The sequence below is a fragment of the Strix aluco genome, chromosome 2 (genome assembly GCF_031877795.1).
Source record: "Strix aluco isolate bStrAlu1 chromosome 2, bStrAlu1.hap1, whole genome shotgun sequence".
NCBI lineage: Eukaryota > Metazoa > Chordata > Aves > Strigiformes > Strigidae > Strix > Strix aluco.
In genome coordinates, this window is record NC_133932.1 from 6,159,617 (window position 1) to 6,173,681 (window position 14,065).

At 37.3% G+C, this 14,065-nt stretch overlaps 1 protein-coding gene across 2 annotated transcripts in view; it reads left to right on the forward strand.

Annotated features, from left to right (window-relative positions):
• STXBP5L (syntaxin binding protein 5L) overlaps positions 1 to 14,065 on the forward strand; it is a 219,584-nt gene that overhangs the window by 169,255 nt on the left and 36,264 nt on the right. For both annotated transcript variants that reach the window (XM_074809076.1, XM_074809084.1), the window contains one exon: positions 1,670 to 1,735. In XM_074809076.1, coding sequence (XP_074665177.1) covers positions 1,670 to 1,735 — 66 coding nt within the window. The remainder of the gene's footprint in view (positions 1 to 1,669; positions 1,736 to 14,065) is intronic.

Consider the following 14,065-nt stretch of genomic DNA (forward strand, 5'->3'; position numbering starts at 1 on the left):
AGCTGAGTTGCGTGGAAATACATGATAAATTATTGAAAAGATTTAACTTGGGTTACTTAAAAAGGAAATGACGGTAGAAAATAAGCAGTAGTACAAATAAAAGCTTGAGAGCTCCCTTTCTTATCTCAAAGGGAAACAAAAGACAACGTTTAATGGATTCAACGTAACGCATAAAAATTATTCCAGGTCAAATCAATACTGATGTTTTTCCAAAGCAGTCTCAAAGTTATTCTAGCACTCATGCAACTTCATTAGTGGTAGGAGCTTTTTATTCTGCTTGTTGGGACTCTGGATTCTCCCCATTTCTCAGAGCAGTTCAAAATTACAGTGTAATAGAATTAAAATTGTAATCTACATTAAGATCCCACTGTTTTTAATACAAAGAGAACAGCACTGGTGACCAAATGGTAGCAAAATTTTTTAAAAACAAGAGTCTATATGAACTTTAGACATGAGGATATCTGAGCCTGAGGGTCCAGAAGCCATAAAAATTAAAACACATCATGTTGCAGGAGGCACGGTGTCAGATTAAAGCATATTGAAAGGTTGTGATAGGATGTTTGAATACAACATATGCAGAGTGTGTGTAAACACAGTATCCGTATGACAATAACGCACATCTGAATGTGGGCTAATGTTCACTAGGCTCCAAGACCCGCGTGCTGTGAGTCCACATTGCTAGCAGATGGATGTCTGGTGCTAGGCTGTCTGCCAGTCCCAGGTAGCCTATGGCATGAAGTGTCAGAGCTCCATAAAACAAGTGTGAACCACTTGATATAGGCCATAGGGCACCATGGGATACATACAGAGGGTTCATTTGAATAGGTATGGCCATGCCCAGTTCACCCACTCAACAGTGAAGTTGAATAAGTGTTGTTGAGTAAAGGATGGCATGAGCTCAGACTTTCTCTCCCCAGCATGCCAAAAGGCATGTTTAAACTTGTACATGCAACCTGTGCCAAAGATAGATCTTAGTTTGATCGCAGAAACAAGCTTAAGCAGTATGAACTAAGATTGCTTGTTTCTGTCTTCTATGGTAGATTGCTACAAATGAGTTCCTGACAAATTTATAAACAATATATAAAAGTATCTTGTCCAAAAATTGCATTATATCCAGACAGCATTATCATTGCCTCCGAGTCACTTAAAATGAGCTATCTTGTGTGAAGTCATATAAAAGTTCCTAATATTGTATAGTTGTGGTGATAGTTTTGTATTCACTTTCTTATTTAACCAGTACTGTCTTTTTTTTTTTTATCTTCTCCCCCTTTCTCCCTGCATTTTGCAGCAGTTGAAAGCACAGAGTTGTTTCCACATCAGTTTGACAGGAATGAATGAGTTTTGTTCATATCACAGACATATAAATTTTAAAGTATATTTACTTGTTTTTTCTCGTTAGGTACAGTCACTCTTTGTCTACCCTGAGGCACTCAGAAAACAAATCTGAGTTAACAAGAGGTGTGATTTTTTTTTTTTTTTTTTTTTAAACCAGACCTAAATTTCTGTAGTGACAGCCTGATAACTGCAGTTATCTGAAATAGATATTTCCCTCGCATTTCACACCGTTCCGTTCTCCAAATTGACTTTAAAGTGCAGAATATCATCAACCAAGAAAGTTGAAGCATGCCCTGTTGGATTGTAACTTAACTTTTTAACTCCATTTTTTCAGGCCTGACTGAACTCAGTGACAGTCCAGTTTCCCTGGAGCTAGAGCGTTGCAAGTCTCCCACTTCAGGTAAAGGTGATTGGCTTCTCTTCCTGCAGTCTGTATAAGCCATTCATGTCATGCATCACTGTGTTTCATTAATCCCTAAGAAGTGAAGTGCATAGTCACAGTTCCAAAGAGAAGAAATTACTGGAGAAGTGCTTATTACATAGCACAATAAAATCCTAAGTCTGTTTACTTAAAGAAAAATTAAATGTACATGGTGCATCTTGAGGTGAAGAGTAGAAAAGCATTTGAATTAACAACATTGTGCAGGTATATTCCTATAGCCTCTTATTAGAGGCTTGTTTCTCTGTTTTCTTAAAAGGCTTTCTGACTCTTTTTTTTCAGTAGAGAGTCCTTATTTTTATATATATATATATTATGCATATGTGCATGTAGAGAAATTATTTGAAAAACAGCAATATGGAGATGGTAAATTTTAACCATTAGAACCCACTGGTGCCTAAGTTACATAATATACAATGGAAGCATAACCTCAAATAAAAATTTTCATTTATCAACCACTTTGACCCAGCAGTGAAATCTTGGCCATTTAAAAATTTGTAAATGTTTCCCATTTTACCCATAGTCCTTCAGAAGATGGGGTTCATCTCATGCCTAGACTTTTTCTGCAAGTATCAAGTCTGCATTGATCTCTTTAATGTTAGTTCACTGTCTTAAAGATCATTGCTTAGAGCTCTTTTCTAGTAACTGACTTTTAAATGTGATGGAAAATAAGGAGGTGTAGCTGTGATACATTCATTTTGCTTGTGGTATGCATATCACACTTCTTTTCCTTGTGGTTTGGTAAGTATCGATAAATACTCTTATTTTCTTTAGTTATGGTAACAAATTCCCACAAATGTGCTATTCAAATCTTCTGTTATTATTTCACGTATTTTACTTTATTATAACAGAACACATTAATCTTGAATGGAGGCCAATAATTAGTGGTTTACAAAAATCTGAAATTAATAAAAGTGTTTCCCTGACACATCAAGAACTAAAACAAAATATCTGGTTTGAAATATGTATTTCCTTGTATTATTTGCAACCCAAATTCTGTAGACATCAAAGTGAAATAGGCTATAATAATATTGGTATAACACAAGGAACTCTTGAACTGGGTCTCAGAAACACATGACATGGGCTTTAAAATCAAGCATTTGATAACTCAGTATAATTAGACTATTTATTCTGTGGCTCACTGGGATTCATCTTTTCTCCAGAAATGAGCTACAAACTCTCTTTTTCTTTTTCTGAAAACTAAGAGACCGCTGTGCATATGCTTAGTTTTATGATGAGTGACTCCTATAGCACCTTATTTTTTCTGCAGTTAACTTCATTTTTTCATTCTGCTACTGATCAAAAATATCTATTCTAGATTGTAAGATCTATATCTATTGCTAGATCTATATCTAGCTAGATTGCTAGATCTATATCTATTAAGATTGTTTGCTCCAAAATTTATTCTCCTTTTATATTTTGGAGATAATTCATCAGGGAAAACATGGCACATCTATGAATGTTTCCTATTTTAGCCCTTCTGTGTTGTTTTTCAAGCTATATTTGAATCTTTAAAATGTGAAATTGGGTGCCGTTTTGTAGGCAGTAACTATTATTAGAATTAACTGCTTTTTAAACTAGAAGTTAATTATACTGTGACTGAAACTAATTTTTTAATAAAAATAAAATCATTTTAAATTAATTTTAAAATTAAAATAATTTTGCTTTGGCATACCTGCTCTGAAACTGGGCAAAATCAAGTCTAATCATCTAGAGTAACTGACCTCAAAATTGCGACCTCCAAGAACTTGGGAGCAGAACTAGCTTGTGCTTATCAGCACAGCCTCACAGCTACATCAGCCTTTGCACTGGCTAACGTTTCTTTCTCTTAGAACACAACTAATTGATCTGCATAATTATGGATTCGTCAGGCAGGATCTTTCTGCTTCCAGTCTTGCCTTTGATCTGTTTAAAGTTCATGGCACACAAGCCCTGTAATGGAAGTGTGCTGTACTCTGCAGAGTCCTGTGAGATCTGTGTTTTAAAACCAGTGACCACATTCCTCCACAGAAGATAGGCCAAGACTTTATCCTTCACAAATTTAGCAGAAGCAGAAAGAACACTTGGCCGCTGAGTCGAGTGATTCAAGTTGGTGCCCAACAAAGGTCCTACTGGGTATGATTACATCACCAACTGATGAGGTTGCAAAGACAGAAGGAATGGAGTTTGATTTGCTGCAATTCATTATGGTTGCCAGACCACATCAACATCAGTTCTTCACCTGGCAGTGAAGTTCATGCCAGTTACTGGCCCTGAGTATGCACAATGCATACACAAAGTGCAAACTGCTGGAGGACATTAGTCTACATGACAAATATTACACACACGATGGCACGCTGGTGAGCAGCTTCATCCTCAGTTCCATCAGAAGGGGAATGATTTGAGTAACAACATTGATGTGCTCCAGTTCATACTTTGAGAGTCCAAGGCAATGCCTAGGAAGAATCCCTCCAGCACCCTAACTGCCTGTGTAGGTACAAACAGCTTTACATCTAAGAGAGACATTAGTAACTTAGATTTCCATTCCAGCCAGGCCCATAAGAACAGTGTTGATAAAGGCTTCTTGGAGAACTTGAAAAATGGTCTGCCTCCTCCTCATCTCTTGGTTTGATCCTCAACATCGCTTAGCCTATCTGAACCATCTCGGTTTCCCTGAAAAATGTATTTTGCCTGTAACATCCTACTGCTTGTCAATGCTTTAACCTCTGATTAAGGTTCTGCAGAGTCAGCCTGTGTCAACTCAGTAATTCAGCTTTGTTGTTTCTCTTCTCCCCTACCCCAAGTCAGAATTAGGCATTTGTGTTCTATCACTGATATGAGTGTTGGAGCACTAAGCAAGAGACTCAGTGTGAATACTCCTTATTTTATATGCACGGCTGGTTTTCTAATTCAGTACAAATCCAACTTCTTCTTTAGAATATTAAGCAATATTTTAAATTTGTTTCAGAAGACTGTCTTTTCAGGTGCTTCTCCTTTACTATGTACCAAAGCATGGCTTTGCAAACAATGTAACTGAAAAATCAGATTCCCATTCTGAAGGCCTTTCAGACAAGAACATGAAATTAAACCATTCAATTAATTTTTTTCTGAAATTCACAGTGCCACACAGGGCATAGCAGCAAGTGAAGAAATACCAACCTTGAATTTTAGGAATGGTAGGTAGAGGAGAGGAATAATCTTCCTTAAACACTGGTATCTTAATTCAATCAGTATTTAAATACTATAGTGATGCATTCCCAATACTGTACAAGAAGGTAAAATGTTAAAGCAGCCATTTGAAAGATTCTGCTTATTTGTGAATATCTGAGTGGTGGCAGTTTCCCCTGTAAATAAAATGTATTCCATATGTAGCAATATACATGGAATAACATTGGTAAAAGTTGTGGAACAAAAAATTTTAAAAATAAAACCCCAAACCACTTATCTATATAAAGCATGTTTTGTGAGAACAGTGATGCAGCATGGCATGCCATGTAATGGTATTTGATTGGCTTAAAAAAACCCCTCAGATCATATAAAGAACAGTGGAGATCAGGGTTTTTCAATACCATCAAAATACCTTTTTCTTACTCATACATGCCATGTTCTTTCAAGGGAGAAAGCAAAACTGCATTTAGATTGTTGCTTGTGATTTAGAGGTTAAAAGTTAGGGCTTTGTACTACATTCACTCTACAATGACATGTGAGAGCTCAGTAGCTCCAAAAATAAAAAAAAAAAAAAAAACCTCTGGGGCCTTGTAAGCACTCATAATGTAAATGGTGCTACATCCAATGCTGGACTTAATTACTAATCAAAGCATTATAGAACAGTACCCATTCCAGTAAAGTTTACCTTTATTTTTATAATCTCATTAGGAAAATTTATTCAGGGGCTTTTAGGAATACAATACATATACATAATTGCATAATATATATGTCCCTTACTGCTTTGGCCATTCATATGCAGCTTCTTATTGAAGCAGGTAGTTGACAATACACTGTGAGCACAAGAAAATGCATCTTTGAGAGGTCATTTCACTTTATTGTGCAAGATGCAATGAACTGTTAAGACTTCTTTCAAAGACCAGAAGGAAAGAATTTCATCTGTTTGTGTATAAGAGAGTGACTTATCAAATGTGTGTTCTAAAATGAAAGTGCATTCTTGTTTTTTCTTAAGAAGTCACCTTCGTATTGGGGGCTCACATCCAAAATGCTTTTAAGACTATATAGCTTAGAGAAGGCTATGTAAAAATTTCCATAGTTGAATCCCGTAAGCTTTGGAACAAGTCCCTAATGGCAAGATTACGAGTTTTTTATACATACTGTGCTTTCCAAGTGCTGCTATCCTGATTCATTCTGCTGGTTAAATCTGCTGGGATTAGGCCTATGCCATGCCAAGCTCCCACTTTCCTACATGAAATGTTTTTAAATAGCTTTGTTTCAAGAAGAATATTATTAAGTTTCTAACGGTTACTCTTTTTTAATTCGTGGGTATCTGCAAAGTAGCTGAGGAGATCTGACTCGGTTTGAAAATTATGTTCTCATGGAAAACAAGCAAGAAAGTAAATGTTTCAAAACATCTTGTGTGCATGGAAAACATAAAATGTAATTTATTTTGAAACTTGATTATCGATGACACTGCCAGCATAACCATTTCTACTTATTTATATTAAATTAAAAAGAATGTTTACTAGTCAGAAGGCTAATCATTAAAGAGAGGTTAGCTCCTGCACTGTGCATTTTATCACCTTTTCCAATATATGAGGGGGTTTCTGATCAGGTGAATTCATGCTTGAGAAGGGATGTGTATGTAGGGATTAGCAAGGAACAGGGAGCAGTATGAGCTGGCAGAGGGGAGGAAATGGGGACCTGGGTTTGGGCCATGGTGTTTGGCTCAGGAGGAGCAGTAGGGGTAGCCCCTATGCAGCCCATGGTGCATGGCTCAGGGTTTGGGGGGCCTGAGCAGCTCCTATGGACCGGGGAGACAGGAGCTAAGCAAGGGATCAGGGCAGCTCTGGGGAAGGTGACCAGGGCCAAGCACAGCCTGGTGAGTGCCAGGCAGGTGCAGGGACAGGGGAGGCTGTTGGTCTGTAAGCCCAGGTCGAGATCAGCAGGGCCATGGCCAGGCACAGGAGTGGCAGGAGCTGTAACTCAGGGCAGAGTGAGGGTTAGGTTCAGCTTGAAAGAAGCTCCCACTGGAATGTGCTGCCTGGGGTGCTCTGCTTGAGGCCACCAAAGGAAAAGGGTTGTCTCTACACTGGCTCTGAGCCCCAGTAGCCAAACCTCCAGGAGATCCTGGAGATCTTATTGTGCACCTCGTCCAATTGGGGAGCTAAATATTAGGCTCTTAAATCCAGGTTTTAGCAGTGGGGAACTGGGACTGATATTCCAAAGTTATGCAAGCAGAAGCTCCCTAATTGAAAAAAAGCTGTATGAAGTCACCTTCATTCTGAATAATATTAAATTCTTTGACTACAGTCCTGCTGTAATAGCTGAGGGAAACACACCACCGAACGTCATAGCCGCGAGCGCAAGTTTGTTTGTCGGTTGTGCCTTCGTGTTTTCATTGAAAGACTGATAGGAACCATATAGCTATGAGACAGGATGTTGTCAGGTCAGCAGACCTGGGTGCTCAGCTTAGCTCAGCTGCCAGACCTTACCTCTTAACTCTGCCTCTTTCTCATCCCGCAGTTGGATAACTTGACTGTTTATACATTAAGCTCTTTTGGGCAGGGGCTGTCTTGCCTTACACTGTGGCATCACAATTTCTCCTGACTGCCTCCAGCATTGAATACAAATAGTGGTAACAACTCTGCTAGCCTCTTGAACCTTTATATTCTACTTCATTCTTAAATTGAACTGGTTTTCAAAAGCTCTTTCTCAGCAGGATAGGTTTACATGCATGATCCTTTTTTACAGTAAATGTAGAGATAGTAAAATATACATGATTTAGATAGTAAAAATAATTACATAATAATATCTATATTCTGAACAGTTTAATAGTAAAAAGTTAGTTTTACCCCCAAAAAAGTAATATGCACAGCTTTAATCACAGTAAAGCTTGAAAGCAACCTTCTTTTGTTTTTACCCTCAAAAATGTGGTCTATGGACAGTGGTCCATGCTGTATCCTAGCAAATCACATCCAAAATCACGTCACAAATTTCCAAATTTGGTGGTGGAGATGGTAGTAGGAGTAACTCCTGGCTTCCTCAACTGCACTTCCTTCATTTCCTCATGCTGTGTGTTTACTTTGTCCTTCAGCCTCCTACTCACCATGTCCTCTACTCTATCCCTCTACTCAGAAACCAACTAGCCAACTGGATACTCCTCTCTTTCTGATCCTCGGTCCCTTCAGCATCCTGATTTGGATTGCAGCCCTCAGTATGGCATGCCTGTTTTGTCTGTGCGCAGCTGTGGCAGCTCCCAAATCAAGCCTGTTTAGAGTCCTTCAGAGGAATCGGAAAGTGCATACTTTGCATATGCTGTGTGAGCCTGCACGCAAATAGTTGGGAGCTATTTCTGTAGTCTTGCAGTTCATACATATATACCACAATTTGGGAACAGCTGTGGCATATAACACAAGACATGTAATTCCTGTTATACAGAAACACATGTAACTTAGAAATAGAAGAGTTTAAACAACCAATTTGCAAAGCTCAAAGCCTCCATGATGAAAGCACTAATGAAGCTCCTTGGTGTTAAATGCAGCTAGGTTTTATAGTTCTGAAATATCGTAATCTAGATCCTAGTCTGTTAGTAAAGTGTCCTACAGTCTTCCTTAGGAATTGATAATCCTTTTTCAGAGGGCTGGTTGGGCCAGATGTTGCCCTTTCCTTTAAAGGAGATGATACCACGAGTGATGCTTCTTTCTCTATAGCAAAGCACTGATTTTCTGGAGCAGTATCCTCCATTCACAGTCTGAAAGAGTGTATGACAGCTGCCCAGATAAATGGAATATTTTTAAAAGGCTGTATTGAAAATCAAGCTTCCCTTTGTGTGACTGCCTAAAATGGATGCAGGAGCCTAACACTTGGTATCCAAATTAGAGAATTTTCATGTAGTAGTGTCAGTGATGTATATTTTGATGTTGGATTGATCTGAAGAGACCTCACCTATTCCAAAGCATCCAGTTAAAAGGACAGCTAGAAACGGGTGTACTATGCTGGTTCTACTGATACCAAAATGTTGCTCAAGAGCCTGAAGGGCTCCCCTACCCTTCCCTGAAGAAAGAAAAAAAAAAAAAAAATCTAACCTAGATGCCAGCTGATATTTTCTTATGCCACATTGTAGGCTTTGTAGTTTATGATACTGCAAAAGAACGCAACAGAATATCTTTTTAGGAGCTTTGTGAATTGAAATGGTAAGTGGCTGTTCTGGGCATCCTTCTGACCTAAAATCTTATTAAATAGAAATTACAAAGGACTTGTTCCTTATATTCATATGTCCCAGTGTTCCTGTCACTGTGATACTCACCATGTGAGACTTTTTTTAGAAGTATAATAGTTAGCTGACAAATACTTCATTGTTCACTTCTAGTAACAGACAGTATGGGTAAGGGGTAAAAGCCAGAAAACAATGTGAAAAAACACTCAATGAATGCAAAATGGAAGAACCATATTGGAAATTAAGTCTTCTGAATAATTAATAAAAGATTTCCTAAGGCATTCTTTTAATAAATTTAATGCCGTTTTGACTGCTACAAGACATGCTTCATTTCAGTTCTCTGGTGTTGTTCATTGTTTTAAAATGTGCTCATGTGTAAGGAAATGAAAACATTTTTGAACAGAAGCAAAATCATAGTTTTCTTGCATAATTGGAACACAACAGATAATTAAATCTTCGGTAAATTGAGTGCAATATTTTCATGTCTAGATAACACTATGTTATATCCTGAAGCTGCTGTATTTCGTTTCTGTGCAATCTGTCTTCCTTTCCATAATAATACAACAGTGTGTTCTGTCTTCATTACCTGTACAATATGCCCTCTCTTTTTCAAATGGTATCTTGAGGTATGATGTCATCAGAACTCATAATTTCATTGCACCCTCTTACTAAATTGGTTTCCAGGTGTTTAAATATTTGTGATATGCTGCATAACCAGCATTTGCAATATTTGCCTTAATCTCATCTGTTTTTGTTATCATTCCTGTCATCACAAGGTAAGATATTGCAGCACACAGCCAAAGCTGTGTAAAGCACCATTCACTTCCTAAGAGCTGGAGTAATGCTTTTTCCAGTGCTTCTTTGTTCAGTTATGTTTATTTTGGTGAATGGTGTACATGAAAATATTTAAACCGTAATTCTGCCTTTGTATGCTGATTAAAAAAATGTGCTACAAAATTGCAACATGGTATTAACCAGAAGATGGCATGTTGTTTTCCCTCACTCCTTTTTCTTTCTTACTTATTAACAACTGCCTTTCTCCTTTTTCTGTTGTTTCAGTTAAAGGATCAAGAAAGTTAAGTCTGCCAACAGATCTTAAGACTGATCTTGGTACGGTAGGCAAAAGCCAACAGCTTTAAACTTCCTTACATTCACTGGCAAAACATTTTACCAACTGATTCATGAGATAACACAATAACCTTGGAGGCTTTGTCTGAAAAGGCTTTCTAAAAACCACCTATTAACCCATACAGTTCTGTTGGCAGCTCTCAGCATTTTGCTTGTTTAATATCCATTTATTCCATGTAGACATATTTTGCCAGTCATTACACACTGTGTGTGTAATATTTTTATATCCAGAACTTTTTACACACTTGAGCCATTATAACTGGTTGTCAGTGATGTTTATCTCTGCCTATAACACCCAATGCATGTGCTAGTCTATTTTCTTTATTTGATGTACATATTCCGTGCCACAACAGTGATAAGACAATTGAACATCTATATTCTATAGTGTCTTTGAACTTCTGAGAAGTCAGATTAAAAATCAGTCATTTATGTCTCAGTTCTCTCCTTGAGATTTACCTCAGCCAACTGTTAAGTGCACAGTTTGCTGTATCCTTTTTCTCAATTCTTCTTTAATATTTCAGTGGAAATGCATGGTGAGAGCAGAAATTTCACCTCAAAACACCTAAATGAAAATTCAACATCCTGCATAACCTAAAACTATTTGGGGCAGATCATGCCCTCCTAAATATCCACCTAAAGGGGATGTCTCCTGGCATTTGGGTTGGAATGTGTGGTTCACACAAAGACTTTTATAATTGTCTTTAAGTATTCTCAGTCTCAAGGACTCCTTTCTAGTTTTGCTCTCATGGGAAGTTTCTCGTGTAAGATGACTGGAAAAGCCGTGTAGCCATGCCTCATTACTTTGAGTGTCTTTTTAGAGATAGAAATTAAAGTTGGATCACATCCTTGCATAATGTGGCCGAACTTAATTTCTGTCACTAAGAATCATGTGCATGTATTAACCACTGTAGCACTGTTCCCCAAGGCACAAGTCAGGGGAATAAATATGTCTTCTACACTATAAATGTGTGAGGAACTTGGAAAAGTGCTAATAGCTCCTGATAAAGATTGAGTAAATAAACATTGAAAAACCATTGAAAAATTTAAGCCACATTGTGGAGATTTCGGTGTACAGGGTTATTTGGTTGAAATAACTTACCCCATCATTAACAATGATGTTTGAGAAACTAGGAATGTAGGAATACACCAAAAAAAATTTGGAGTGGAAAATTATAATACTCAAATACTCCAGAAAGGTAAAAGGAGTGATGTAGGCACCTGTAAAATTAATATTTATCACTAAATAAATGGGCAGCTATAAAGAGGGAAGGTGAATACTTAGAGTATTGAAATAGCTGTAGGGTAGGACCTATGGCTAAACCATATGCTACAGGTCAGACTTCTTTTTGTTAGTATTATTAAAACTATATAATCTTGAAGGACACAGAATGAAGTAGATTTAGATCCTAAATCATAACGCAAGAAAAAGATAAATTTGACGTGTAAAAGACTGGATTTACAGGTTTTTAGAAAAGCAAGAAACAAATCAATGTAACCAGAAGTGGTGAGGGCTTTATTGTGTAATATAAAAAAGTTGCATATCAGAGAAAAAACTGCTTACTGCCAGCTTTTCTGGAATCATGCTGGGAGCTGGACAATATTGTAAGCATTGTCTAGAAAATATTGACAAATTGAAGGCAGATTTATGTTTTTAAAAACCCACAAACAACCAAGACCCAACAACCAAAAAACAACAAAAAAACCCAAGGACTGGGGAGCAGGAAAACTATGTACAAAAGGAAATCTGTAAGAGTTAACAAATTTAACTCAGAAGTGTAGGAGGCACGATGATCCATCTTAAATATGACACACGTTTGAAGATTAATGAAATGCATAATCCTGTCTGTGACTTTGATTTCAGAACATTCGTGTCTACAATTTCTCTATTTACTTGTACTCAATATTTTTTAATAATGTAGAACAAGTTAAGTATAAACTAAATAAGTCTAAGAAGGTCTATTTCAACATCTTGCAGAAACTAGTGGAACTCCGTTAATTTCAAAAGCTTCATACACACCAAAAGGTATTATCAAATTGTCACTAAAGCATTCTGTTTGTTGTTACTGCCACAGCTATGGGTACTCTGTACTCATATTACCAAGGAGCCTGGTGGACTGCTAAGGATAAAGCATGTGGAAGCTGCATTCAGTCTATAAACTGGCAGATAGTCATGTCTGATCAACTGCAGAGGAAGGTTTAAAAAAAAAAACCAAAACAAAAAAAAAAAAAAAAAAAAAAAAAACAAACAAAAACAACAACCAAAACCACTTTTGTTTCAGTTCTCCTTCATGACTGCCTTAGAAGGGCAGAAGATTCCTGTTAATTATTCTAGCCATTAAAACTATGCTGAACTATAAATTGCTTAGTTTACAACAGGCTAGAAAGAGCCTCTCTTTCTCAGTGTAAGGAGATAAATTTAAATGAGAGTTCCTGGAAAAGGTGATGAATAGCATCTGCATTTCATTTACTTCTGTTCCAAAATGTCCTGGCTAGACTGGCAGAGCTCTTAGAGACTATTTGGCTGTTGCCTGAGATTGTAACCATAGTCTGAATATTCAGGGTCTAACAATACTCTCTGGCCCACACTTCTTGTAAAGATATTCAGGTCACCCCTTTCAAATGATAAGATATTGTACATCCATCCCATTGGCTCTGGCTCATAGCTTTTTACAGAGTGCTGATACATCGCCTACTCTCAGCACTGACTGCAGCTAATTGGGAAATACGTTAGCATTTGGCAACTTACAGTTCTGCTCCCTTCTTAGGATCTGGCTCATGTAACGTCCTTGCTTTCACTTTGCTTTGAACTGTAATAGTAGAGGTTAAGTAGAAGTTAAATCTATTTCAGGTGGAGGTGCTGCCAGTACTGAGAATTGCTTGGGGAGTAGTTTGCTAGAATTTAAGGGAATAATGTGTGATCTGATGACTCAGGGTGTTCTAGTTAAACCTTGGCAGGATTTTCATGACTTAAAAGTACTTTGGGACTCCATTTTGACCCTTCTGTGACGGATAAAGTTGACCTCAGCATCTTTTTATTTTGATGTAGTGATTTTTATCTATCCTTGCTGAAGAACTTGTCACCAGTGGATGCTAAATCTCCAAACAGAAATGTGAGAATGTGCCACATGTGGGGATACATTGAAATTTGTAGTTTTAGCTACAGCAGATCATAGTAACCCTATGTTTATTTAAGTTGGCCAGAAGGAAGATGTGACATTACTGTTGCATATATACTGTACAGTTTCCCTGTTACGCTTCAGAGACAGCTCTGAATGATAGTGTCTTTATTTTTGAACCTAATACTGTTCCCCAAAGTTTTCTGAAAAGATCATCTACATTTCCATGCACTGCTGCAGTCAAATGAATTATGGGGACAACCCTAATCTATTTTAACCAAGTGGAAAATCTGGCATATATCCAGACATACATAACTGCTTTTATATGAGAGTTTTCTAACTTTGCTTCATCAGCCACTTCAAGCATCAGCTTGTATTTTTCTTTTAGGAAGTATTTCTGCTCATTTCATTAAAAGCTTTCAAAGTTTCCAGGTGATCACAGGGAGCTAGACAGAAGTCCTAACTAAAGACGGATATGTTTAGTGACTGCTGATTTTTATTTCATTCCTATGAACAGACGATTTCACTGTAAGAATTTATGCTATCACCTAGACTATATTAGTCAAGCAAGGAAAGAAAATGCAAATAGAGACATATCTTTTGTTTCTTCTCAGTAAATTGTAAACTTCAAAAGATTCCTATAATTTCCTATGCTTTCTGCAGATATTTATAAGCAGTGAATGA